Source organism: Peromyscus eremicus, chromosome 9, assembly GCF_949786415.1.
Source record: "Peromyscus eremicus chromosome 9, PerEre_H2_v1, whole genome shotgun sequence".
NCBI classification, from domain to species: domain Eukaryota; kingdom Metazoa; phylum Chordata; class Mammalia; order Rodentia; family Cricetidae; genus Peromyscus; species Peromyscus eremicus.
Genome location: NC_081425.1, coordinates 51,731,825 through 51,758,736, shown reverse-complemented (window position 1 = coordinate 51,758,736; position 26,912 = coordinate 51,731,825). Strand labels below are relative to the sequence as shown.

At 45.9% G+C, this 26,912-nt stretch overlaps 2 protein-coding genes and 1 pseudogene across 3 annotated transcripts in view; all 3 read right to left on the bottom strand.

Annotated features, from left to right (window-relative positions):
- Piwil2 (piwi like RNA-mediated gene silencing 2) overlaps positions 1–10,544 on the bottom strand; it is a 69,289-nt gene extending 58,745 nt beyond the window's left edge. The window contains exons 1-4 of one of the 2 annotated variants that reach the window (XM_059273364.1): positions 10,436–10,544; positions 7,312–7,548; positions 4,387–4,474; positions 4,079–4,217 (exon numbers count right to left, since the gene is read on the bottom strand). In XM_059273364.1, the coding sequence (XP_059129347.1) occupies positions 4,079–4,217; positions 4,387–4,474; positions 7,312–7,503 (419 nt within the window). In that variant the 5' untranslated portion in view covers positions 7,504–7,548; positions 10,436–10,544. Of the gene's footprint in view, positions 1–4,078; positions 4,218–4,386; positions 4,475–7,311; positions 7,549–10,080; positions 10,261–10,435 lie in introns of those variants that run through there. The other variant, XM_059273363.1, reaches the window with a different exon arrangement.
- On the bottom strand, positions 3,611–3,699 carry LOC131920199 (small nucleolar RNA SNORA70; annotated as a pseudogene).
- Positions 10,545–21,474: 10,930 nt separating the features above from the next.
- On the bottom strand, positions 21,475–26,912 carry Polr3d (RNA polymerase III subunit D). Its single transcript, XM_059273365.1, has 9 exons — positions 26,789–26,912; positions 26,420–26,589; positions 25,770–25,813; positions 24,569–24,720; positions 24,302–24,426; positions 23,296–23,467; positions 22,689–22,954; positions 22,373–22,525; positions 21,475–22,234 (listed from the first exon to the last, which is right to left on the bottom strand). Exons 2-9 carry the CDS (start codon positions 26,582–26,584, stop codon positions 22,112–22,114), a joined length of 1,200 nt encoding a protein of 399 aa, XP_059129348.1. The 5' UTR covers positions 26,585–26,589; positions 26,789–26,912; the 3' UTR covers positions 21,475–22,111.

Sequence of the window (26,912 nt, the reverse complement as noted above, 5' to 3'; positions counted from 1 at the left end):
GCTGCAGGGGAGGGGGTGGTCAACATACGAAAATTTGTCAATGTAATCCACCATACAAACAAACTGAAAGAAAACACACACACACACACACACACACACACACACACACACACACGATCATCTCATTAGATGCTGAAAAAGCCTTTGACAAAATCCAACACTCCTTCATGATAAAGGTCTTGGAGAGATCAGGGATACAAGGAACATACCTAATCATAATAAAAGCAATATACAGCAAGCCAACAGCCAACATCAAATTATATGGAGAGAAACTCAAAGCGATTTCACTCAAATCAGGAATAAGAAAAGGCTGTCCCCACTCTCTCCATATCTATTCACTATAGTTCTAGCTAGAGCAATAAGGCAACAAAAGGAGATCAAGGGGATACAAATTGGAAAGGAAGAGGTCAAACTTTCACTATTTGCAGATGATATGATAGTACACATAAGTGACCCTAAAAATTCTATCAGGTAACTCCTACAGCTGATAAACACCTTCAGTAATGTGGCAGGATACAAAATTAATTCAGGACTGGAGAGATGACTCAGTAGTTAAGAGTGCTGGCTGCTCTTTCAGAGGTCCTGAGTTCAACTCCCAGCAACCACATGGTGGCTCACAATCATTCATAATGAGATCTGGTGCCTGCTTTTGGCCTGCAGGCAGACATATAGGCAGAACACTGTATACATAATAAATAAATAAATCTTTTTTAAAAAATTAATTCAAAAAATCAGTAGCCCTCCTATATACAAATAATAAATGGGCTGAGAAAGAAATCAGAGAAACAACAACCTTTATTATAGCCACAAATAATATAAAATATCTTGGGACAACTCTAACCAAACAAGTGAAAGACCTGTATGACAAGTCTTTGAAGAAAGGAAATGAAGAAATTATCAGAAGATGGAAAGATCTCCTATGCTCATGGATAGGCAGGGTTAACATAGTAAAAATGGCAGTCTTACCAAAAGCAATCTACAGATTCAACGCAATCCCCATCAAAATCCCAACACAATTCTTTACAGACCTGGAAAGAACAATACTCAACTTCATATGGGAAAACAAAAAACCCAGGATAGCTAAAACCATCCTGTTCAATAAAGCAACTTCCAGAGGCACCACAATCCCTGACTTCAAGCTCCACTATAGAGCTATAGTAATAAAAACAGCTTGGTATTGGCATAAAAACCGACATGTGGACCAATGGAATCGAATTGAAGACCCTGACATAAATCCACACACCTATGAACACCTGATTTTTGACAAAGAAGCCAAAACTGAACAATAGAAAAAAGAAATCATCTTCAACAAATGATAACTGGATGTCAACATGTAGAAGATTGCAAATAGATCCATATCTATAGCCACGTATAAAACTCAAGTCTAAGTGGATCAAAGACCTCAACATAAATTCAGATACACTGAACCTGATAAAGTGGAAAGTAGCCTTGAATGTATTGGCACAGGAGACTACTTCCTGAATATAACACCAGTAGCACAGACACTGAGATCGACAATTAATAAATGGGACCTCCTGAAACTGAAAAGCTTCTGCAAGACAAAGGACACGGTCAATAAGACAAAACAGCAGTCTACAGAATGGGAAAAGATCTTCACCAACCCTATATCTGACAGAGGGCTGATCTCCAAAATATATAAAGAACTCAAGAAACTAGACATCAAAATAACGAACAATCCAATTAAAAAATGGGCTACAGAGCTAAACAGAGAATTCCCAATGGAAGAATCTCAAATGGCCAAAAGACATCTAAGGAATTGTTCAACATCCTTAGGCATCAGGGAAATGCAAATCAAAACAACTCTGAGATACCATCTTACACCTGTCAGAATGGCTATGATCAAAAACACTGATGACAGCTTATGTTGGAGAGGATGCAGAGCAAAGAGAACACTCCTCCACTGCTGGTGGGAGTGCAAACCTGTACAGCCACTTTGGTAATCAGTATGGCGGTTTCTCAGAAAATTGGTAATCAATCTTCCTCAAGACCCAGGAATACCACTTTTGGGCATATACCAAACAATGTTCAATCATACCACAAGGACACATGCTCAACTATGATCATAGCAGCATTATTCGTAATAGCCAGAACCTGGAAACAACCTAGATGCCCCTCAATCAAAGAATAAAAGAAAATGTGGTACATTTACACAATGGAGTATTACAATGACATGAAAATTGCAGGCAAATGGACAGAACTAGAAGAAATCATCCTGAGTGAGGTAACCCAGACCCAGAAAAACAAACATGGTATGTACTCACTCATAAGTAGATAATAGATATAAAGCAAAGGATAACCAGGCTACATTCCATAGACCTAGAGAAACTAGGTAACAAGGAGGACCCTAAGAGGGATGCATGGATAGCCCTGGGAAGGGGAAATAGATAAGCTCTCCTGGGTAAACTGGGGGTGGAGAGTGTAGAGAGGAGGGGGTGGGAACATGAAGGATCAGATGGTTGAGTTGAGGGAGGGACGGAGAGGGAGAGCAACGAAAGAGATATCTTGATAGAGAGGTCCATTACAGGGTTAGGGAGAAACCTGGTGCCAGGGAAACAAACTCCCAGGAATCCTCAAGGATGACCCCAGCTAAGACTCCTAGCAATAGTGGAGAGGATGCCTGAACTGGCCTTCTCCTGTAATCAGATTAGTGACTACTCCAATTGTCATCATAGAACCTTCATCCAGTAACTGATGGGAGCAGCTGTGAAGATCCACAGCCAAGCACTAGGCAGAGCTCTGGAAGTCCAGTCAAATAGAGGGAAGAGAGATAGGAGCAAGGTAGGTCAAGATCATGATGGGGAAACCCACAGAGGCAGCTGACCCAAGCTTGTGGGAGCTCACGGACTCTAGATTAACAGCTAGGGAGCCTGCATGGGACTGACCTAGGCCCTCTGCATGTGGATAACAGTTGGTCTGTTTGTGGGGCCCCTGGCTTTTTGGAACCTATTCCCTATGGTGGGATGCCTCACACAGCCTTGATGCAGGGGGTCGGAGCTTGATCCTACCTCAACTTGATATGTCACACTTTGTTGATTTCCATAGGAAGCCTTACCCTTTCTGAGGAGTGGGTTAGGGGGGTAGAAAGGAGGAAGCAGGGAACAGGAGAGGAGGGAGGGGAAACTGTGATTGGTATGTAAAATAAGTAAAAAATTTAATAATAAAAAATAAAACTGGCTGTGAAATTCATTACTGAAATGATTTGGTGGAGTGGAAGACAACACGGGAAGCCCCCAGGAGTGCAGGGCCCACCACTTGGTTCAGGGGATCATTACTGGGGTCTACTTGACCCCACAGCCATCAACAATGAGCCGCTTCTCAGCTATCATGTCTTCAAATTCATGTGCACTGAACTTAGTGAAGCATGGATCTTCCTTGTAATGGGTCATCTGGTGGCCGGGGAACTTGAACTTGGCTCTACACAGGGCCTCAATGACATTTCTTAATCTGCAGTTTGGTGTGGATGGACAGGATGACCTGGCCAGTGTGAACCCTGGCCATGGCCCTACAGCTTCCCAAAGGCACCACACATACCAGCTGGAGCCTAGATTGGGCATAGGACTGAGATCAGAGACATGAATAGCCTCCACAAAATTGTTTCCAAGGTCCCTTGGGCAACCATGTCGGTAACATGGTACACGCACTCCCGAGGAAGCTGCTCTTTGTAACCATTGCTACCATTCTTTTCTTGAAGGGGACACCCAAAGGGGCCCAAGCTCAGCCTTAGAATTCTCTTAAAATGATGACCCAATCACTAGCCACTCTTGGTATGCCCTCTCAAAGCCATCTTCCTAGGCAGAATTGAGGGGAATGTGACTCATATGTTACCATCAGGGGACCTTCTGAGGAATCAAAAGAAGTTGTGAGGTGCCCAGTGGGAACTATTCTCCCTCCCTGGGTTGGTGCCTCCTAGGTGAGCAGGCACCAACTAACTATCCCTGGGAGACAGCCACCATGGACACCCAGCTGGGAAATGCTCATCTGAATGGCAACACACCTGTCCCAGAGCTTCTCTCTGCATCCTACACTTGAGGTTACAGGACAAAGTGACTTTACCTACCTACTCCAACCAACTGAAGCCTCTGCCAGCTTGCTGTCCCCAGCTGCCAGTACCGAAGGATCAGGCAAAGAGGAACGGGGTTCTTCTCTGTCTTTGCAGGCCATGTTAGCAGACAAGCCTCGACCTAAAACGCCTCTGCCTGCAAGAGCCAAACCTCAGCTGTTACTACTGTGAGCTGAGCATGTTGTACAGTTACGTTTCTGAAGACAAACCATGTGGACATAAGACTCAAGCCATACTGGCCTCCACAGCACAAAAACAAAGCGACCACATATGCCTCCCCAACTTTCCAGTTGACTCCCACATACCTAAAGAAGGCGCTTCTCGTTTTGAAGGGGTCCGGAGGGCCGTATCAAGGCCCATGCCACGGAACATGGACACCAAACCCACAGACTCCTAGGGAAAGGTAATTATCAAGGTTATCCTAAGAAATGGATTGGAAACAATGGCTTTCTTTCTTTCTTTCTTTCTTTCTTTTTTTTTTTTTTTTTTGGTTTTTCGAGACAGGGTTTCTCTGTGTAGCTTTGCGCCTTTCCTGGGACTCACTTGGTAGCCCAGGCTGGCCTCGAACTCACAGAGATCCGCCTGGCTCTGCCTCCCGAGTGCTGGGATTAAAGGCGTGCGCCACCACCGCCCGGCGGAAACAATGGCTTTCTAAACAAAAATCACCTTCTTCAAATCCTATCAATGCTATAAAAATCAGAGATACCGGCTGGTGAGACGGCTCAGTGAATAAAGGCCTACTGCCAACCTGAGAACCTCAGTCTGATCCTTGGGCCCCACGTGGTGGAAGGAGAGAACCACTCTCCCAAGTTGTCCATGCTGTGTCATGTACACATGTGCACCCTTAACACACACACACAAAATAAATGCAAGTATCAAAACTTTTTAAACAATGGACAAAATTCTTCATAAAACTTTTCAATATTTATTACCACCTCTTAGTAGACTTTAAAGTAAATGTAGTTGGGTTAAAAACTATGAATTTAAGGGGCTGGAGAGATGGCTGTGCAGTCAGGAGCACTGGCTGCTCTTCCAGAAGATCAGGGTCCAATTCCCAGCACCGAGGAGGAGGCAGGAGACCCAACGCTCTCTTCGCCTCCTCTAGCACCAGGCACGCACGTGGTGCACAGACAGACATGCAGAGAAAACACCCATACACAGAAAATAAGAAATACATTCTCAAAAAAGTCTATGAATTTGGCTAGGCTTGGTGGCACACACTTCCAATCCCAGCACTCAGGAGGCAGAGGCAGATGGATTTGTGAGTTTCAGGCCAGCCTGGGCTACACAGTTGGTTCAAAGGACAGCCAAGGCTATACAGAGAAAGCCTGTCTCAACAACAACAGTAAAAACAACAAAATGATGGACAGTATAACAAAATGCTACAAAATAGTTGTCTGTTTTTCCACGTTTTTAATTTTTATTTACTTATTTTGAGGTATGGTCACACTATGCAGCCCTTGCTGACCTGGAACTATGTAAACTGGGCTGGACCTTAAACTCACAGAAATCCACCTGCCTCTGCCTGCTAAGTGCTAGGATTAAAGGCGTGTGTCACTACCCCAGTGACTTTTCTATTTAAGTTTTATTTTTAATTTACACATGACTGTTTTTGCCTGTATGTGTGTATGTGCACTATGTGCGTGCTTGACGCCCGTGGAGGTCAGCAGAGGGCATCAGATCCCCCACTACTGACACCACAGGCTGTCATGAACCAGCGTGGGAACGAAGAGCAGCATATGCTCTTAACTGCTGAGCCAGCTCTTCAGCCCTGCTTTGTTTGTTTGGTTGGGTGGTTTTATTATTAAATTTAAATTTAATTTTTAAATTTTAAAATATTTTCTATCTTTGTGCATTGGTGTGACTATGCATATGTGTCCACAGTGGGTACATATGCAAGTTGGAGGACAACCTCAAGAACGGGCCCTTATCTTCCACCTTGAGACCAGCCTCTTGTTTGTTTGCTGGTGCCTACAGCAGGCTAGCTCATCTGGGAGCTTCTGTGGATTCTCCCATCTCCACTTCCCAAATCTCTGTAGGAGTCACGGGATTACAGACATGGTTCCATGTAACTGTGCCACTGTGCCCAGCTTTCCCATGGGTGATGGAGATTCCAACTCCTTATGGTAACACAGCAAGCACCCTACCCACTGAGTCTTCTCCCCAGCCCTTTCCCAAGTCTATTTCCTAGATAGCCAAGGTAAAGGGGAACAAGAATATTGGTTCAGCAGCTTTAAGAAAAAAAAGAAAGATCATCGAAGGATATCAGAAGTTTAAAGTTTTGTGTTTTGCTTTTTTTTATAGGCTAGTCTCAAACCTGCTATACAATCAAAGATAAATGCTGAATTTCTGACTCTCCTTTCTCCACCTCCACAGTGCTAGGATTACAGATTTGTGCACCCACACCTGGTTCACGAGGTGGTGGGGATCAAATCCTAGTGCCATGCATGCTAGGCAAGCACTCTCCCGACTGCACTTCATCCTCAGTCATGCCATTTTGTGTTTTTTCTTCTCTTAAACAATATCCACTGAAACCTGCAGCTGCACTGCTGTGGTAGTCCTCAAAGTTTGCTCTTATGCCAATTAGAACTGCTAGGTGAATAAAGGCCACATACAAAGCAAAGCATGTCATCTGACTAAACATACAATATTGCTGTTGGCCTTCTTATAAAACCTTGTACCTAATCCTTCCAACTCTTCTTAGAATAATCATAACTCCATTATCTATATGCATTCCTTATCCTTGACATATTAATTATAAATGAACACTGTTCTTAAAATCACTATACAATCGGGAGATTAAACTTGCTCACACTGCAGTAGCAACATTGAGGATCCTCTTCATCATCAAGGAATTTTTGGCAAAGGATTTTTGAAAGGAAGAAACTGAACAATTATTACCTCAGAGGGAAGAGTTGTTGCCAACACTACAAAGCTAATCAGAGTAGAATCTGAACACTCAGAAGCAGCAGTCGGTTGTATTTAAACTCCTCAACTTTATATGAAAGGATGAAGAAAATATGAAGAAATGAGAGGATAAAGGACTGAAGCTAGGAACCAGCCTAAGGCACCCAAGTCCATCCAGTGCTTATTTTCAGGCACTTTCTCTAGGACTTGAATTGTACGACCTCAAGATGCAACTACTTGTCAAAAACAAACAAAACAAAAATAACAGCCCTTGATTTTATAGAAAGCATCCTAGTTTCCTAAGCCCTCTGAAGTGGTCTTACCTTTTGTACAGGCTGGAGCTGTGGGCTGGATTCCTCTGGCTTTCTAAAGACAAGGCCTCTGCCTGTAGGTCCTGCCCTACCCCAGCCTGAGTCCAAAGGTCTAGGAGCTTGTGGCCAACAGCCTGGCATCCGAACACACTGAGATGGATGGACAGGGGTGGGCCCCCTGAACAATGGCCGGACAGGATCCATCAAGAGACTGTAGAAATGATTGTTGATTCTCTTCTGATTAATTACCTGCCAGCATTTTCAAAGGATTAAAGATATACCATCTATTGTAAATAGAAGCTTTTCTGATGAGAGTTGAGAGATGTATTAATCCATGGGTGTAATAAGTCATTAGGAGTCAGTTCAATTCTATGTACATTAAGCAGAATGACAGTAACAAGAATCTACCCTATGACCTAGGATCTGTCTAGTCACATGTTCTTGGCCTGACAAATGGTGCCAGGGATGGATTTCAACTTGTGCAGTGGAACTTACATGCAATTAGAAAGTAGTTACTGCTCAAGCCATATCAGCTCCCAGCATGGAGGGTAAGTGGGCACGATGTCCCATCCCTAGCCAAACAGCTATTGGCAATTGATAGCTGGGGGTGGGGTGGGGAGTGGTCATTTTTCTTCAGCATTACAGCCTCTAGTAAACTGACCATACTCCAGGAAAAGGCCACACATCTGGGAGTATATGGGTCGCACAAATTGGATTTGATGGGTGTTTAAAAAAAGGAACACAGGTTAGGCAGGTAGGGAAGGGGGGCAGTTCTGGGAAGAATTTGGGGGAAGGAACAAGTACAATCGTAACACATAGGTATAATATCCTCAAAAAACTAAAAAAATTTAAATTCTCACTGCTTGCCTTTTCTTTCCTCCAAAAGAAGTCAGCTTAGTGACAGCACCAGTCTCCTGTAACAGATTCACTTCAAAGGTTTTTTTTTTAAATTAAAAAAAAATGTTTTCACCAGGAGGCAGTGATGCACGCCTTTAATCCCAGCACTTGGGAGGCAGAGCTAGGAAGATCTCTGTGAGTTCGAGGCCAGCCTGGTCTAGAGAGCGAGATCCAGGACAGGTACCAAAACTACACAGAGAAACTCTGTCTCAAAAAACCAAAAATAAATAAATAAATAGATAAATAATTTTTTTTTTCTCTAGCCAGTGGTGATGAACACCTTTAATCCCAGCACTTGGGAGGCAGAGGCAGGCAGATCTCTGTGAGTTCTGGGGTCAGCCTGGTCTACAGTGAGTTCCAGGACATTGAGGGCTATAGAGAGAAACCCTCTCTCAAAAAACAAAAACAAAAAAATTTTCTTTAGAGGCAGGGTCTTGCTGTATAGCTCTGCCTGCCTTTGAATGCTTGACAATCCTCCTGCCTCAAGCTCCCAAGTGCTGGAAAAACAGGCATGTGCCACCACACCTCTATTTTTAAAAATAAGAAAGGGTCTTGCTGTGTAGCTCAGGCAGGCCTTGAACTTGCCATCTTCCTGTGTGCTGGGATTACAGGAATAAGTTCCCATGTCTCATTAAGGCTCCTATTTGAGCTAAGAACATTCTAAGCACCTCCCACTAACTAAAGCCTTCCTTGAGTCTGTCTATCTAAACAGCCTCTCTGGAAACTGTCCACCAATTAACCACCTATTGCAGAAAAGAACATTTTTTATGTATGGGGATGATTTTGGTTGTGGTTAATACCTCTATACCATAAAATTATTGTCAACAAATATATGTATGATTTTTGCTTTGTTTTTCTCCTATGTCAGCTCCCCCTACCACCCAATCTATAAGTGCATTCTACTCTACTCTGTTGGGTTTAGTTGCTTTTCTGAATCTTTATCCAGTTTTTTCAAACACCAGCAGGACTGAGGTCTCCAGGGAACAAAACCTTCCTGCTTTGAGCCCATGCTACCTGCTGACTCTCACAGGCTCCATTTAATTCCTTCCCTCCCCAACTAAGGAGGGATGAACCCCTGAGCCTATCTCAAGCCTATCAGGCCTCTTCAAAATCATTTTATAATTTACAGATTTCAAGACTCACTCTGTAAGGGCTTCTTTCATTGTCCTGACCTGTTCCTGATCCTTGAAGAATTTTTTTTTTTTCCTTTCTTTTTTTTTTCCCTCCTGTGCTGGGGATCAAACCCAAGGCCTTATGCACGTTAAGCATTCCTTAGACCACTGAGCTACACTCCAACCTCAGGAACCTTTTCTGAGCTTTTTGAAAACCTGCCTGCACTATTAGCTACAGAGAAATCCAGCCACATGTAGAAAGAAGATAAGACACTCTACTCCTCAGTGCTGGTCCAGATGGAAGTAGCTTTTAAGAGCTTCCGAAATCCTTTGAGTTGAAGTACTGTCTCTGGTACTACAAAAGCTACTAAGGCCTTCCATTATCAACGACTACAACAGTTCTGCCCTTTGTTTGCTAAAACCGCTCCTTAGTAGCTTGCACTTTTTGCCACACACCCTAAGAATCTGAAACTCAGTTGTCTAACTGGTATATAGGAGGTGATGCTATAATACAGACCTCTGGGATCCTTTTTACCTTCCTATGAACACATACACACAGACCCGTACTCCTCTTCCAGAAGGTCCTTCCTTCAAGTGGGTTTCCTCACTGGGTTGGCTCTCACACACTGGCCAGTGAAGGCTGCTGGACCAGGCCTATCGTCTCTGCTTCTCCACGTGTGTGCCCTTCGGGCTGGGGCACTAGGCCTCAAACCCAACCCGAGGCCAAGTCCTTCAAAGTGAATCCCACCCGGGGTCCACAAGAGCAAAATACCTTTCGACCAGCTGGACTGTGGCCAGCCGCGCCTTGCCTAGACTTCTTTGTAGGTCTTGTGCCACTGAACCCCGAGCGGGTGCCCTTCCTCCTCGAGGCGCCTTTCTTCCCTCCGATTCCAGGCACTGCGTTCCTCCCACACACTCGGCCTGGAATAACGAATTCTAGCCCGCCCTGCCCCCCACCCACCTCCTCGTGCTGATGGGGGAGGGGCGTGGGGTAGGAGCTACCCCAAGGGGCGGGCCCTGGCCGAGAGCGCCCTGCGCACCACCAGGAGCTTGAGCCAAAGCCCATCAAGCCTGCCCCAGGGCGCCTTGACCCTCCTGGCTGTCCACATCTGGCTCTGTCCTCTCACCTGGCCTCGAGTCGTCAGGGCCCTGAAGCACGATGCCTTGGAAGAACACCACCTTCACCACCCGACCCGCCACTTAAAATGAGCCACGTGCCCCAAATCCTGATTTCCGGGTCTCCCTAGCCCAGAAGCTCAGCCCATTGGCCAGACAACATGCCGCTCATAAGGCTTCACCACCTCATTGGCTTGCCCTTTCAAGCGGTCTTAGCTGTGTGGAGGTTGATCTCAAACGGGTGCTGGAAGTTATGGGGGTAGTTTCAAAGTGTGTTGGGGGCGTGGGTGCTCCTGAATCCCTTTCAGTGGGCTGCTCCTGTAAACAAATTTAGTTAATAGGTTCACATTGACAGTGATCTGCTCTGTCCTCCCCCAGCTTAAAAGCTGTAAGTGGTAGGTGGTAAATAACAAAGCTTGATACAGGGCTGTAGCTCAGTGGTAGAGCGCTTGCCTTGTGCAGGACTGAGGGGCTCACCAAAGCCACCACAGTGGGGGAAAAACAAACTGTTCTCCAATCCTAATGAAGTCGCAGCTCCCTATCCTGTTTGGAACACTGACCAAAGCTTTCATGAAAGATCCACTCGATGCACTGTTGCTTAGGGAAAGAATTCAGAGTCCTCCAGATGAAGTGTGACAACAGCAGTTCCTTGAGCACACCGGACTGTACCCCAAACAAGCTGCTTTCATTACAAAGGATGTAGATTGGGTTCCTTAGCTTTTCGGTGGTGTTGAACCAAGAGTCGATGGCTTCAGTACACTGCTTGCAAGTAATCCATACACCGTTGAGTACTGTTGCACCAAAAGAAAACCCCACACAATCTTAGTGTTGGTTGGAGATAAAGATGGGAAACATTTGGAACCATCCGCATTTGTTAGGATTCTTTCCAGAGCTAAGCACTATCTCTTCCGGTTTATATTCCCTGTTGGGGCACTAAAGTTAATAATTAATGTGTCATGTTCAGGGTAGCAATTTTTAAAAGGCACACATAAATACAGCACTTGTCTAGTGTATGCAAGGCCCTGGCTACAATCCCCAGCACCTCTCCAAAATAACTCTTACAAAGCACACACTATCTTTCCAGGTGCATGCCCACAGAGAGGGTAGGGGTGCCTGAGGTAAGAATATATTTAATTTACTGCAGTCATTCTACAATGAAAAACATATAAAACATCACATTATATCCCCATAAATATATGCAGTGACTGACTTGTCAAAACAGCACACACATATTGTCTGAAATAAAGTATTCTGAATTAAATGACAGCTGATACATATTTTTTAACTCAGAAAAGTCATAACTCCATCAGGCTTTAGAACCTAGGGATAAAAATGGGTCCATAAGTATATATGGTACGCTTTTCCTAAACATTCATGGCTTCAAATAATGTGGCCCGTAAGAACCATGGATTCTGACTTTACTGTTGTTCTTCAGAAAATCAAATCACAAAACCACAGCAAGACTGAGCACAGGGAATTACATTACCCCTCTGGCCCAGAAAGAACAGGGAGATTCCATTTAAAGTAGACATATGACTTCAATACCTTAGGCAGAAGTAAATACAAATCTTTCCAGGAGAAACACACCCATAACCTGGTCCCCAAAGCTCCCACATAAAAGGTATTAGTAAATATGAGTCCATACAAAAGAATAAAAACACAAAGCATTAAGAGACAACAACAAAATCCAAAACTGGGCAAGAGATTTGAATGGACCAGCGAGGGGGTGTGTGGTGCCACGTAACTGCAGTCCTTACTCATGAGGGATGAGGAAGGGATCTCCAGTTCAAGGCCAGTCTGGGTTATACAGCAAGACCCTGTCTCTAAAATAAAATTAAGAAAAACTGTTGTTGGTTTTGTTTTTTTTCTCTTTTCGGGGTCCCACCACCCAGCTCCCAGATAAATCACACAGAGGCTTCTTCTTTCTTATGAATACCCAGCTTTAGTTTGGCTTGTTTCTTGCCACTTTTCTTAACTTAAATTATTCTACCTTTTGCCTCTGGGCTTTTTCCTTTTCTTTCTTCTGTATATTTTACTTTCACTCTTTACTCCATGGCTGGCTGTGTGGCTGCATGGCTATGTGGCTGGCCCCTAGCATCCTCCTCTCCTTGTTCTCTTGTTCTCTTTCTCCCAGATTTCTCCTTCTATTTATTCTCTCTGCCTGCCAGCCCCACCTATCCTTTCTCCTGCCTCCTATTGGCCAGTCAGCTCTTTATTAGATCACCAGGTGTTTTAGACAGGCAAAATAACACAGCTTCACAGAGTTACAAAAATGCAATATCAAAGAATGCAACACATCTTGGCATCATTAAACAAATGTTCCACAGCATAAACAAATGTAACACAGCTTAAAATAATATTCTACAACAGAAAACCTATTTGGGGCCAGCAAGCTGACTCATCTGGTAAAGGCAACTAACTACTGCAGCCAAGACTGATGACCCAAGTTCAACCACCAAAACCCAAAAGGTGGAATCAGAGCTAGAGAGACGGCTCATGGCTAAAAGCACTGGCTGCTCGTCCAGAGGACATGACAGGCACCCTCTTCTGGCACTTCTAGTCTTCCTGGAAACTGCACACATGTGGTACGCAGACATACATGCAGGCAAAGCATGAAAAGAAGAGGAAGACGAAGGAGGAGGAGGAAGAGGAAGAGGAGGAGAAGGAAGAGGAGAAGGAGGAGGAAGAGGAGGAGGAGGAAAAATGGTAAGCCAGAATGCCCTGCCCTAATTCGGCCCAGCTTACCCACTCTATTAAAGGCCTGAACAGAATGTAAAGGCTGAATTTCCCTCAACTAAAAATGTTCTCCTGTTTAACAGTCTTCAAAATGGGGTATCAGCTTTCTCCTGCCTTCAGATGCAAACAGAAACGCGGTCTTCCTGGGTCTCAAACCTGCCAGCTGCTGGACTACAGTTATCCCATTGGTTCTTGTCGCTCTCCGTCTTTCCAGCTCCCCTCTTCATCCTGATTAGAACCCAGAAAACCACTAAAAAAGAGCCAGCCCTGCCAGTGACCAAATGTCTTGCTGCTGTAGCTTAGATATGATTTGTCTCCATAAAAACTCACCTTCCAATTTGATTTCTGGATTGGTGAGATGGCTCAGTGGGTAGAGCCACTTACACTTAAGCCTAACAGACCCCAAGGACCCACGTGGGAGAAGAGAAGTGACTCCCACAAGCTGTCTTCCGGCCTCCACATGTGTGCTTCGGCATGAGTGCACCCCAAACACTAGATGTAATATAAAAAATTAAACAAAGAAATCTGATTTCTAATATGGCTAGTTGAATAGCCCATCAATGCACTCTTAGTTTCTCAAGTGGTGTAGTTTTTTTCAACTTCATAAAGCAAGCCTGGTGTCTCTTGGTTTCTCTGACACATATGCCTCTATTCACAGGTCGACTTTACCCCCATTATCTGCCTCAGTGGACCTCCACAGAACCCCAGAACTGTAAGCCAAAATAAACCACTCCCCTTCAGTCCAGACACTGTTCTACAGAAACACAAACCACTAAGATACTAGCTATGTGGATCCCCAAAAGGGAAGTTGATATTATCTTAATCTACTTAGCTCAATACCTACAGCTGGGCAATTTGCAAGGGCAATCAATTTACTTCTCACAGTTCTGGAGGCTGAATGTCCAAAATTGAAGGGCAGTGTCTGGTGAGAGTCTGCCTGCTCCATCTTAACACAGTGAAAGACATCACATCCAACACACGAGATAAGACAGGGAGAGCCAGGAAACACACACACACACACACACACACAGAGAGAGAGAGAGAGAGAGAGAGAGAGAGAGAGAGAGAGAGAGAGAGAGAGAGGAGAGAGCGCTCCCTTTTATGATATAATTATGGATCCATCAACATACTTAACCTATTATTAATGGAGTCAGAGCCCTTATTATCTAATACCAAAAAACCCTATGAGCTGACAAACTTTTAAAAAAACAAACGAATCTTTGCGGGGGGGGGGGGGGGGGGCTCATTCATATTAAAACCATACCATCCAAACTTTGACACCCTCTTGGGTCTACTAGCTCACTATTGTGGGCTCTTAGGTTCTACCCTTGGTAACAGCATGAATCTGAGAGTGGAGTCTCGGTGACTTCATCACCTCTTATGGCTCCCCATTTCCCAATGCTGTTCCAGTGATAGTTAAATGTCATCATGAGTTTTCAAAGGGACATTCAACAAAATCAAAGGTAGAGTCAGAAACTGATTTGAGTTGAATTCTGAGGAGGCCATTTCTTTGCTCCACAGTACCAAACGTCTGTGTTTAGTGAGCAGTGTTCTCTCACAACCTTGAAAGGCTAGAGAGCCTACTGCCAGCACAAGTTGTCTTTGTTTGGCTGAAAACATCTACAAAGTTGGAAATCATAGTTAAGATTCTTTTCAAGAGCCACAGTGGGGTGTCTCAGTCACCTCACTGAACTGGGGCAGCAAGGACAGAACCTGAAAAAGGGGCCCACAGTAGTGAGCTAGCAGCCTTAAGAGTGTCAAAGATTACGCCGGGCAGTGGTGGTGCACGCCTTTAATCCCAGCCCTTGGGAGGCAGAGCCAGGCGGATCTCTGTGAGTTCGAGGCCAGCCTGGGCTACCAAGTGAGTCCCAGGAAAGGCGCAAAGCTACACAGAGAAACCCTGTCTAAAAAAAAAAAAAAAAAAGTGTCAAAGATTAGGTGATATCATGGTATTATGGTTTTAATATGAAATGACACCCCCTCCCACCAAAGCCAAAGGTTCATTTGTTTTAAAAAAGGTTTGGCCTTTAATCTCAGCACTTGGGAGGCAGAGGCAGGCGGATCTCTGTGAGTTCGAGGCCAGCCTGGTCTACAAAGTGTATTCCAGGACAGCCAGAGCTGTTACACAGAGAAACCCTACTTTGAAAAAACAACCAACCAAATAAACAAACAAAAAAACCAAAAAGGTTTGTCAGCTGATAGGGATTTTTGGAATTGAAACATAAAGGGTCTGGCTTCATTAATAGTAGGTAAATATGTTGATGGATTCATAATCCAACAGCCCTACTGGGAGGTGCTGGAGGCTTGGGAGGAAGAGCCTAGTTGGAGGAAGCTGGCCATTAGGGGTGTGTCTTGGAGCTGGAAAGAAGACTCCGCAGCTAAGAGCACTTGTTCTTGCAGAGGATTCAGGTTTGATTCCTAACACCCATACAACATGTCACAGTTGTCTGTAACTCCAGTTCCAGGGGATCTGGCATCCTCTCTGGGCTCCTTGAGTCCAGACATGCACATGATGCACTTAAATACATGCAGGCAAAACACTCACATACAAAAAGTAAGTAAATAGTTTAAAGAAATAAAAAGTACACCTTCTCCTAGTCCCTTCCTGTCTCTGCTTCTCCTCTGCCGTGAGTGGGCTCCTCTGCTCCACTACATCTTCTCACTGTGACATTCTCCCAAACTACACATCCAGAAACAACGGAGTCAGCTGACCTGGACTGTGATCTTTTAAGTTCCTTCCAACTGTTTCTGCTGCATACTTGTCACGGCAATGAAAGCTGACACAGAAAAGTTCAAGGGCCTCATGCTGAGCCGTGTCTCCCTTACAAGAGACAGTTTATGTATTTATTTATTTATTTGATCTCACGTATTCTAGACTGGCCTGAGTTTAAGGCTAACCTTGAACTTCTGATCCTCCTACCTCCACCTCCAGAGTGCAGGCATTATAGGCATGTATTATCACACTGTTTACAAAGTGTTGGGAATCAAAATCAGGGCTTTGTTCATGCAAGTCAAGTGTCCTATCAACTTGAGCTACATCTACAGCCTGCCTCTCCCTTTTTTATTTTGGATTTTTATAGAGTTGCATTATATCCAAAACTGGCCTGGAACTCACTATGTAGCCCAGGCTGGCCTTCAACTTGCAGGAATCCTCCTGTCTCAGACTTAGTGCTTGGACTTACAGGTATATGCTACCATGCCTAGTTGACAGTTGAACTTTTATTAGTTGTGGTTGGGTCTGTGCAGTAGCAGCCTGTGCATGTCCTTTAGCTGGTGCTCAGTCTGTGGTGATGGGTGTGCTGCCAAGTCTAGGACACAAAGATCCAAGTACCAAAGGTGGCAACCTGAGAGGTACAGCTTCAGCCCATGCCAATTTCAGTTGGTTCATTAGAGAATGAACCTTCACTATGGACATCTACATGATTGACCCAACTGTTTCTATCAGCTTCTAACCATGTTTCATGGTTCCAAAAAGGGAAATCTCTAACCTGCCAGTCTGTAGTTTTCCAAATGGCAGACCAAACAGATAGGCTATTGTCAGCAGTCGGAGTCAGTAAAAATAGTATTGGCCAGTGCTATGAGAAAAGCTTTGAGTGCTGTCCACTGAGTGGAGCAAACACATCCACTTTCCATTCCACACATCTGGTGAGGACGCTGCCATAACAGCCCTTGGGAACACCGCTGGAGTCAGCTTAGCAAACATCAGTGAAGCAGGGTCTGGCATATAAGGACACCTCTGTGAACTGGGAGCTTCATGAGCCAGAGGCTTTGCTTTGGGCTGTGGAGCAGAGGATAAATTTTACCAAAGGGACAACTGCTGTCCCTCCTCCCAGTCCCCCATATCAACAGAGCTGAATGCCAGGCCAGCATACTGCAATACACTGTAGTACTGTGACATGAAAGGCTGGCGAGGCCCTTGCTGGATGTTGAATCTGAGTTAGCCCACCTCAAAAGGGGAATATCTGTCATGAGGCCTTGACAAGTACAAGTTGGGACACTCTGCCAATTTTTTTAAATTATTTATGTATGATGTATGTATGTATATGTGTGCATATGCCATGGCATGTGTGGAGGTCGGAGAACTATACAGTTGGTTTTCTCTCCTTCTACCATAAAGACAGGTCCCAGGGATTAAACTTAGACGTGAGGCTGGATAACAGGTCCTTTACCCACTGAGGCACATCACCACCACCCTACCCCAGGTGTTCAATTTTAATGAGAACCTAGAAGCAATCTTAAGAGTTGTTTTCAAAAGGGTTATGTCCGCTGGGTGTGCTGGTACATGCCTCTAATCCCAGCTGAGACAAAGTGAGGAAGATCAGGAGTTCAAGGCCAGCTTCTTCTACATAGAAGTTCAAAGCAAGTCTGAGTTACATGAAAAAAACTACCCGTTTCCAAAGACAAAAAAGACATGTAGTATTCCCATCATAGGAGCAGCAGAATCCCAACCCACCAGAGAACCACCACCCTATGGAGGCCATTTCCATTAATCATGCTACAATCAGCCAAGGGCCAAAGACTGAGTTATCTCATGGCAACCATTAGGGTTGTGGGGTCCCAAAGCTGCAAGCACCAAGTCTGTACGAGGCAACTTCTACCTGCCATGATTCCTTTGACATTTATGAGTACGTGTGACACATTAGTAGAAAAGAGTACTGTTTGTACACCCACAAGGGAAAACCACAAAGCAGTACAAAGCTCAACCCACAGGGTTAGCCTGACCCTTTCTTCTTTCTGGAAGAGGGAGGGATATTACAGTTGGATCAATTTTCTCACACATTTGCTTAGAAATGTAGGTGTTGACTAGAACACATGCAATCTGCACATGATAGTTATTTCTTGAGTCTTTCAACCAGAACTACTGGCTGCCTGTTACATGCAAGAAACTATTTTATGTACTAAAATATCACTTATGTACAAGATTCATCTGTGCTCTACAGTCATATTCCAATGGGGTTATCAGATAAAAAGTCAAAGTATCACGGGCGACAAATGCCGTAGAGAGAAGGGAGGCAGGGAAGAGGAGTAAAAAGCACCGGGAATGTAAATTTTCTGGTTTTTTGAAATAAAGCCTTGCTGTGTAGCCTAGATTTACCTGGAACTGGCTAGTCTCAGTCGCACACCCTCTGGCTGCAGCATCCTAAGGGCTGGCAACAAGAGGGGAGCACCACACTTGAGTTTGTTGGTTTATGTAGAGCGGCTCGGGAGTCTCAGAGAACCAAAGGATTCCAGAAATAAGACCTCGAAACACCTGGGGAAAAGTTGACCCTAGACCTGGGGGAAAGACACGGAGAGAAAAAGAGGTGCAGCCTACCCACCGTGCGACATGGCAGCAAGGTCTGTGTAGCTGAAGTGGATAACTCAGGAGACTGGAAAAGAATGCAGAAACCATAGGAAGGTTCCATGCCTTCTTATGATTATGAATAGACTGGCTTAGTTAAATCTTGCTGATCACAGTGTCTGCTACTGGGACCTATCTATCTCATACTCAATAAATTCTTTACTTTCATTCTAATTTAAAAGCAACATGGTGGAGGGAGGACTGGAGAGACAGCCCAGAGATGAAGAGCACTTATTCTTGCAGTAGACCTGGGTTTGGTCCGCAACACCCATGTGGTGGCTCACAACCACCCACAACTCAAGCTCCAGGAAATGTGACGCCCTCCTCTGACCTCCGCAGACACCAGGCATGCACTTGGTACACATACATCTTTTTTTAGTAAATTAAAAGCAAACTAGGGAGCTGGGTAAAAGTACTTGCTGCACTTGATGCCCTGAATCCCATCCCTGGAACCCATGCTTAAAGCAGCAGCAGCAGGGCTGGGCTGTGGTGGCGCACGCCTTTAATCCCTACACTTGGGAGGCCAGGGCAGGTCAATCACTGTGAATTCAAGGCCAGCCTGGTCTACAAATTGAGTTCCAGACAGCCAAGAATACAAAAAAAAAAAGAAAGAAAAAGAAAAAAAAAAACAAAAAAACAAAAGGCAGAAACAAGAGATCCTGTATCAACAGGGTAGAAAGTTGAGAGCTGACTCCTAAAGATGTCTTCTGACCTCCACATGTTAGGAGCCCCCAACTCACACAAAGAAATCCTTTTAATTAAAAAAAGTAACACTATATACAAGAACAGCTATGGCAACCACAGTCTTCTTTTAAAAAATTAAGTAAAATAAACTGAGTAAGGACAAGTGATTTTTTTTCCCCAAGGATACTCGTGGAGTTGAAGGCAATCCCAGGCCTGACTGAAGTCTACTTAGTCGCTTACACCAGGAAATGAACAAGTCTATCATTCTTTCCGTTTCCAACACAATATATACACACACAGATGCAGGTAGTAATACATTTGCATTCATTTGCACTCTTGTATCAACTGCCTTCCCACTCCCCGTTATTTGCACATATTTGTTGGTAGAGATGGATGCTTTGCCTCAGAGGCTCAGCCAACAGAGCAGACTTGCCTCACTTCCCAGCCCAGTGCCGATGGGCTCTCTAACTCGTGCATCTGGAACCTAGAGACAGGTGGTGAGAACCGACAGTCGCAAGCCGCACTGTTACGGCATTTTAAACGTGAAGTGAGTACACAGGTGTTACACGCTCTTCTTGAAAGACTCAAAGAACTCAAAGGTTTCTGCCTATGGTTGTTGCAGGCCTGCAATTAAAGCACTCAGGAAGCTGAGGCAGGGTTGAAAGTTTGAGGCCAGACTGAGCTATATAAAGAAATTGTCTCAATTAAAAAAAAAAAATTCTCAAAGAACTATGGATTGCAAAATAGCTAACATCTAAAGACACAAGGTCATTGGGTTAATCCAAAAAAAGGAGGAGGGCTCTAAATCACAACAGAGAGGATCCCACAGAGACACAAGGGCAGTACATCAGCTATTTAAAAGCACAAAGGCCTGGAGCCCAGATCTAATCAAAGCTGCCTTAGACCAGACTGGATTTCTGTGGCACACGCTCCCAAGGAACCCTTCCCTCCCATTCTCTATGAAGACTAATCCACGACCCAACAGAATGGATATGAGCTTTTGGTTCCAGGACAATGGTGTCACTAAAGGTTCAATCTCTTCACACAACTGGTTGGGCAGCCTGAGAGGCTCTGCAGGAAAAGCCCCAGTGGTGCTCAACAAACCAGACTAGAGAAGGACAAAGGCGACCTGGCAGTCCTCACTGAATCTGGAGTTCATCAGTACAGATGCTACATGCTAAGATATCAGCAGAGGAGAGCTCCAACTTGAAAATGCCTCAGGCCTACTGACAAGGAAGAAAGCCATGTTCTTCTGATCCCCAAAAGGAAGCAAGGTAACACCACACACAGCACAATGATCCTACAAAGGAAGCAAGGGACAGGCAGCACTAAGAACTTCAGTGGGAAGCAGACAGGACATGCTGAGCAGCACACCTGGTGATGTTAGGAGGCAGAGGGAACTTCTCCAACGCCAGCCTTCTAAAGCCCAATCCACCAAGCTTGTTGTTATTTTATTTTATTTATTTATTTTATTTTATTTTTTTGGTTTTTCGAGACAGGGTTTTCTCCGTGTAGTTTTGGTGCCTGGATCTCAACTCTGTAGACTAGGCTGGACTCGAATCACAGAGATCCGCCTGCATCTGCCTCCCGAGTGCTGGGATTAAAGGCGTGCACCACCACCACCCGGCCTGTTCTGTTATTTTATCACTACTGGATGTAGTGGTGGGAATTCTGTGGCACCAGACGTTTCTTTTGAGAAATATCTTTATAGAAGTTAATCTACTGGCCACACATTGCAGGAAAGTAGGCCTCAGTCCACTTCACCACCTAAAGGTGCCAGAAGAGGCCTCTAACTTCTTCCATCAGAAAGTCCAACAGGAAGCAGATGGCTTAAGACAGTAGAGATAAAAGGTCCAGAAGAGCTGACATGAACACTCACTCCATCAGCCCAGGGTGGGAGTGGGATGCACAGTAAGGATGGACGAGGGCTGGGCACTGCGGCTAGTGCACTTGCCTAGCATGCTCCAGGTCCCAGGCTCAGCACCAAAGAACAACAAAAAAAAAAATTAAAAAGCAATGAAGTCACAAAAGTAGGGATGTGAGCTGGGCGTGGTGATGCATGCCTTTAATCCCAGCACTCGGGAGGCAGAGGCAGGTGGATCTCTGTGAGTTAGAGGCCAGCCTGGTCTACAGAGCAAGATCCAGGACAGGTTCCAAAGCTGTACAGAGAAACCCTGTCTTGAAAAACCAAAAAAAAAAAAAAAAAAAAAAAAAAGTAGGAATGTGAGCAGAAACAGTTACTTCTTCAGAGTATAATGTTCATTAGTTTAGTAAATGACTCAAACAAAGGAAAAGGAAACTAACATTTATTGGGGGCACATATATATATATATATCATGTATGCCTGGCCTTGTGCAAGGAGTTCTCAGCTACAATATTCCATTTGATCCTCACACCGACCTGTGAGGTAGGTATTATCCTCCTGTTTGTCGGATGAGGAAGATGAGGCTCGGAAAGGTTAGGCAGTTTGTTCAAAAACACAGAACCAGAAACCAGTGAGCTGGAACTGAGTCCTAAGTCTCAAACTCTACCCCTAGTCTTTCCTACCTGCTGGACCCCTCCCCTTCCTATCCCCATAGCCCATGGCTCCCCACCAAGAAGTCTGCCCCATCCTACCTTGGGAGGATGCAGTCAGTTGTGGGGATTAAGACATAAATAAAAAATAAATAGCAGGGTCAAGTCCCAGCAGTGAGGATGTCCCTTCCATACCCATGCTGTGGGAAGGTCGCTGTGCCATTCACAGCTGCTGGGGGTGGGGGTGGGGGCTGCAGCATGGGCCCTGATCGGGAGAAACTGGAACCACAGCTGCCAAAGGCTGCAGTGGGTGGGCTAACCGGGTCCCTTCTGGGCTGCATGGCTTTGGGAACAAAACGTCTGGAGCAGGCAGCAGCCGTGGGCAGTCACCATCCTCCTCCATCTGTTCACTTCACCGGTGTTTGTGATCCAAGAGGGATTCAAAATCGGGAGAACACACAAGTTTGTGCTTCACATGTCCCAGGACTGTCATCTCCCCTGTCCTGCTGTCTCCAAGGCCCACAGACACCAGTTCCTGCCATTCAACAGAGATATCAGTGAGAACCACACACCCAACTCAGCCCTCAGTCCTGGGACCCAAGAGTCCCCTCACTGCCTCAGCACAGGCCACTTAGTACTTCCCAAAGCCTCTCCCTGACTCCCAGGGTCTCACCTGCAGGAAAGAGCAGGTTGTTCCCATGGTCACATCCAGGGTCACCTTGCCCAGAAGGAGCTGCACCTTCCCCGATTTTCGGATGAGCAGCTTGCCGACTTGACCCTCTGTCAGATCAGCCAAGGTACAAGCGTTCTCTGCCAACCTAGCTTCCTGTGGAAAGAAGCAGGAGACAGACACTCGGAAACAACTTTCATGAACGAACCCCACTCTGTTTCCCAAAGAGAAATGCATCTGCAGCAGAATTCTCTGCAACAAGGACTGTGTCCCAGAGCTATCAGCCTGCAATTTCCCCAGAACTCGCTCTTGAGCATACCCGGTCTTTCTCCTGCTTTATGACTACCATCTGTCCATCCTCGCCCTGCACCTCTGTCTTGATAGGCTTGATGTCCTGAGTGGGTGGCTGCCCAGGAAGGGTATCAGGCAGCTGAAGGAAGAGCAGCTCCTCGTCCTTGCTGAGGCTCAATTCCCTGAGCAGCTCTGCCACAGACACGTCCTTCGGGAGACCAGGGGTCTTCCTGGCTGTTTTGGGAGGGGCCTTCGCCTTGGCCTCCTCTTCCTCATCCCGTGGCTCCTCTTTCACTGCCCCAAGTGAGATAAAGGAAAAGACATCAAGTAGCCACCCACCACGCCAGCTCACCGTTCCCAACCCTTCACACCCATGGATCCCACCACTGCTCAGCCAGTTATAAAGAGGAGCAAGAAAGAAATTCAAGAGGCGTGCAACTTCTCTAAAACGGGACAGCTGTGGCCAAGTGTACTGCTATGCAATGACATGTCAACTCTGAGGAGAGTCTGTCTTGGTTCTGTGCCTGTACTTTTGAGTGGGAACGAAAAGGAGGCGATGGTGAGCAGCAGTCTTGGAGGTCATATGAGGGCTTCTGGGGACCGCTAGGGGACAGAAGTGAGCTGGCACAGGATACCTTTTACAGAAGGCGCGTCCACTTCCATGTCCTCTTCCTTGGGGCCGGCTGAAAAAGGCTTCTTCACATCTGGCTCTTCACTCTCCTCCTTAAAAAGCCACCCTGAGTGAGCCAGTGGCAGCTGCACTGGCATGTTCCGTGTGTCATTCTTGAGCCCCGGGTCATCGATGAACTGCCAAAGAGTTGAGTCGCATAACGTCAGCATATGTGCCCAGGTCACGGTCCACTCCAGTACCCATCTCTCTTTTCTTTCCTTTGTGAACGTGACCAAAAGCTCCAGCACACCAGTGAGCCCTGCACTCCCTGCCCTGGCTCCCTAAAACCCTGTCTGTTGTGGAATATTACTTCAACTATGCTAAGACGTGCTGCGTTTGTTATGCTGCATTTGTTTAACCACGTAAAGATGGGTTGCTTTCCCTGCCTCGGAAACCTGATTCGTCTAATAAAAAGCTGAACAGCCAATAGCCAGCCAGTAGAGGGATAGGTGGGGCTGGTGGGCAGAGAGAATAAATAGGAGAAATCTAGACTCGGCAGAGAAGAGAATGAGGCAGAAACAGAGAGAGATAACAGACAGACAGACACGGAGGAAGCAGGAAAAGTAGGACACACAGAATGAAAAAAAAAAAAAAAAACGTAAAAAGCCTCGAGGCAAAATGTAGATGAAAAAGAAATAGGCTAATATAAGTTATAAGAGCTGGCCAGATGGTGGTGGCGGCACACGCCTGTAATCCCAACACTCAGGAGGCAGAGGCAGGTGTATCTCTGTGAGTTCGAGGCCAGCCTGGTCTATAGCACGAGTCCCAGGACAGCCAGAGCTGTTACACAGAGATACCTTGTTTTGGGGAAAAAAAGGAAAAAAAAAAATTTATAAGAGCTAAGAGGGCAAGCCTAAACTAAGGTTGAGCATTCATAACTACTAAGAAGTCTCCATGTCATGATTTGGGGGCTGGGGGCTGGGGGTCTGAGAAAGCCTGTTCCACCTGTCCCCCAGACTCCTGGTACCTACATCATCCTTCTCCAGCATGCGCAGGATCTGCTTGGTTTCTTCGTCTGTTTCTCTCTTCTCTTTTTTGATGTTGATGATATGGGAAGGTCCCATGTCTGACATATCCACTGTCTTATCCCAGTTCCCTGTGGGAAATCATCCTGTTCACTAGGGATAAATAAGGAAGATGGCCACAGCAAGGAAAACCAAATTGGGAATGGAGAATTCCATTGCTCTGCCTTCTCAGGCAGTGTGAACTGAAACCCAGAACGGATCCCTTCTGGGTACCTTTTTTTTTCATCATTTCTGCAGGGCCCTGCTCGAAGATAGAATGGGACTGGATCACTTCCGGGCGGCCACGCCCCCGTCCGTGACCCTCACGTTGGCGGTCTCTATCCCGCTCACGCTTTTCCTTCTTCATGGTTACATCTTCCTTTGGTCTGGAAATGAGAACAGATAAAAGGGTCTGCCTGAGAAAACTAACCCTCCTTGCCCACCCCGTTTCATCCACCTGAGCAGAGTTCGTGAGGCAGTAAGGACATCAGGGGAAGCGGAACCCAATCCCTTGCTGGAGCCTTTCCTTCTTTCCTAAGGCAAGGCCTTTCATTTCCCTTTACTTTACCTTCTTGTCCAAAATGTGGGGGTTTGGTTTTGTTTTTCACTGCCTGAAAGCAGAAAGGCTGGGACGAAGAGGAACTTGAGAGACAAAGTATGAGGAGCTCAGCCCTACCTTAGCAGTATTGGAAGGTGGCCTAAACTACAAGACCTGGAACCTTCTGGATGATGGCTGTTCGGCCCCTGAAGTTTCCTTTTCCTCTCCTCTCCTCCACTTCTTTCTTCCCTCAGGTACTCTTTGCCATGTGTCCATTGCCACACCACAGAGCGAAAGAACCACTCCATCATGGACTAAAATCTCCAAAACCTTGAGATTTTCCTCTCCATAAATTATCTCAGCTATTTATTACAGTTAAAAAAATGAAGAAAGCCGGGCGGTGGTGGCGCACACCTTTAATCCCAGCACTCGGGAGGCAGAGCCAGGCGGATCTCTGTGAGTTCGAGGCCAGCCTGGGCTACCAAGTGAGTTCCAGGAAAAGGCACAAAGCTATACAGAGAAACCCTGTCTCGAAAAACCAAAAAAAAAAAAAAATAAATAAAATAAATAAATAAATAAATGAAGAAAACCTCTAACACAAAGTGCCTTGGAGCCAGGCATGGTGGTGTGGTGTGCACCTTAATCCCAGCACTCAGGAGGCAGAGACAAGCAGATATTGGTGAGTTCTAGGTCAGCTGGTCTACAGAGGGAGTTCCAGAATATTCAGGGCCATGTAGAGACCCTGTCTCAAAAACAAATGTGCCTCTACCTAACGTGGGACAAAGGGAGAGCCATTAGTGAATACACTAATGGCATAAATTAAAATTTCTGAGCCACACACCTAATTACGAGTTCATAGCAATACTGAGTAAGTATTCACTAGTCTTAGCTACTTACTCTTCTTTGATCTTCCGACTGATGATATTTGGGGTGAAGGTTTTCTGAAAAGTAAAATACAGTAGTGTTTTCAAAGTGCTATAGGGACCAGTTTCACTGGGGAAACAATTCTGGAAAGGCTTAGAAAGATAGATCTGTCAGCACTCACAAACGGATGACACAGTGGACAATTCCTAGAATCACCCAAGGCAAAGCTAAGTGACTTTATTCCGTGTCATTCTGCTTTTTCCTTTCAGACCTAGTCATTACATCTACAGTTTTGTACATAATGGAAGAGGGCAAAGATCAGCTAAGGTCACGCCTATGAGTCATCACATACTAGATTATTAGTTTCGGTACCGGCATCCACAGAGTTCTGAACACTCAAAACTGCCAGAAAAGCTTATGGCTGCCTGACTTCCGTGGGATTTTTAAAAGGTGTCCAAACATAAGAAGCCCTTCTGAAGGTCCTGAATTAACTAGGTTCCCTGCCTTTTAATTGCAGGTGAAACCATCTCCGTATTTGGTACCAGCACCTTGACTTGAAGGTCTCCGAGAGGTTAACATGCCATCAGGGACACTGTAGGCCCTATAAGGACATCAGGAGTTGCATCCCTACGGCCTGGAACTCAAGGTTATTTGGGTTTCTGTACAAACAAGCTCGCAGGTACCTTCTTGACTCCGCCAAGAGTGAGGTCCCGGGAGCGAATGGAGGGAAGGCGGCCCGGCGTAAGGGGGGGTGCGGGCCGTCGGCCGATCAGCCCCCGGCCCCCAGAGAGAAGGGGTCGCGGCCCTCCAGGATTGCTGGGCTCGCCCGCAGAGTTTCCTTCCGACATGGTTCCTGGAGGAGAACGGGTAACCAAGTGACTCCACGGGCAGGACGCGCGGACCCGGGGCGGAACCCCACCCACGTGGCCTCCCGCCCCCCGGCCGTGCGTCGCTCCCGCTGCTCCTCAGCTCCTCCCCGTCCCACGTGGCGAGGCTTCCCGGAGCGCCCCACCTCCCGCCGCAGGCCCTCTTCCCGGGACCGCCTGACGCACCTGCGCCGAGGCTCCACGCCGAGTGTCAACGACCTCACCTCCGACACGACCCGCCACGGGCACCTGCTCTCCCCGCCGGGCGGAAGTCTGCGTGGCAGGGACCGGGCGCTGCCATCTTGCCCTG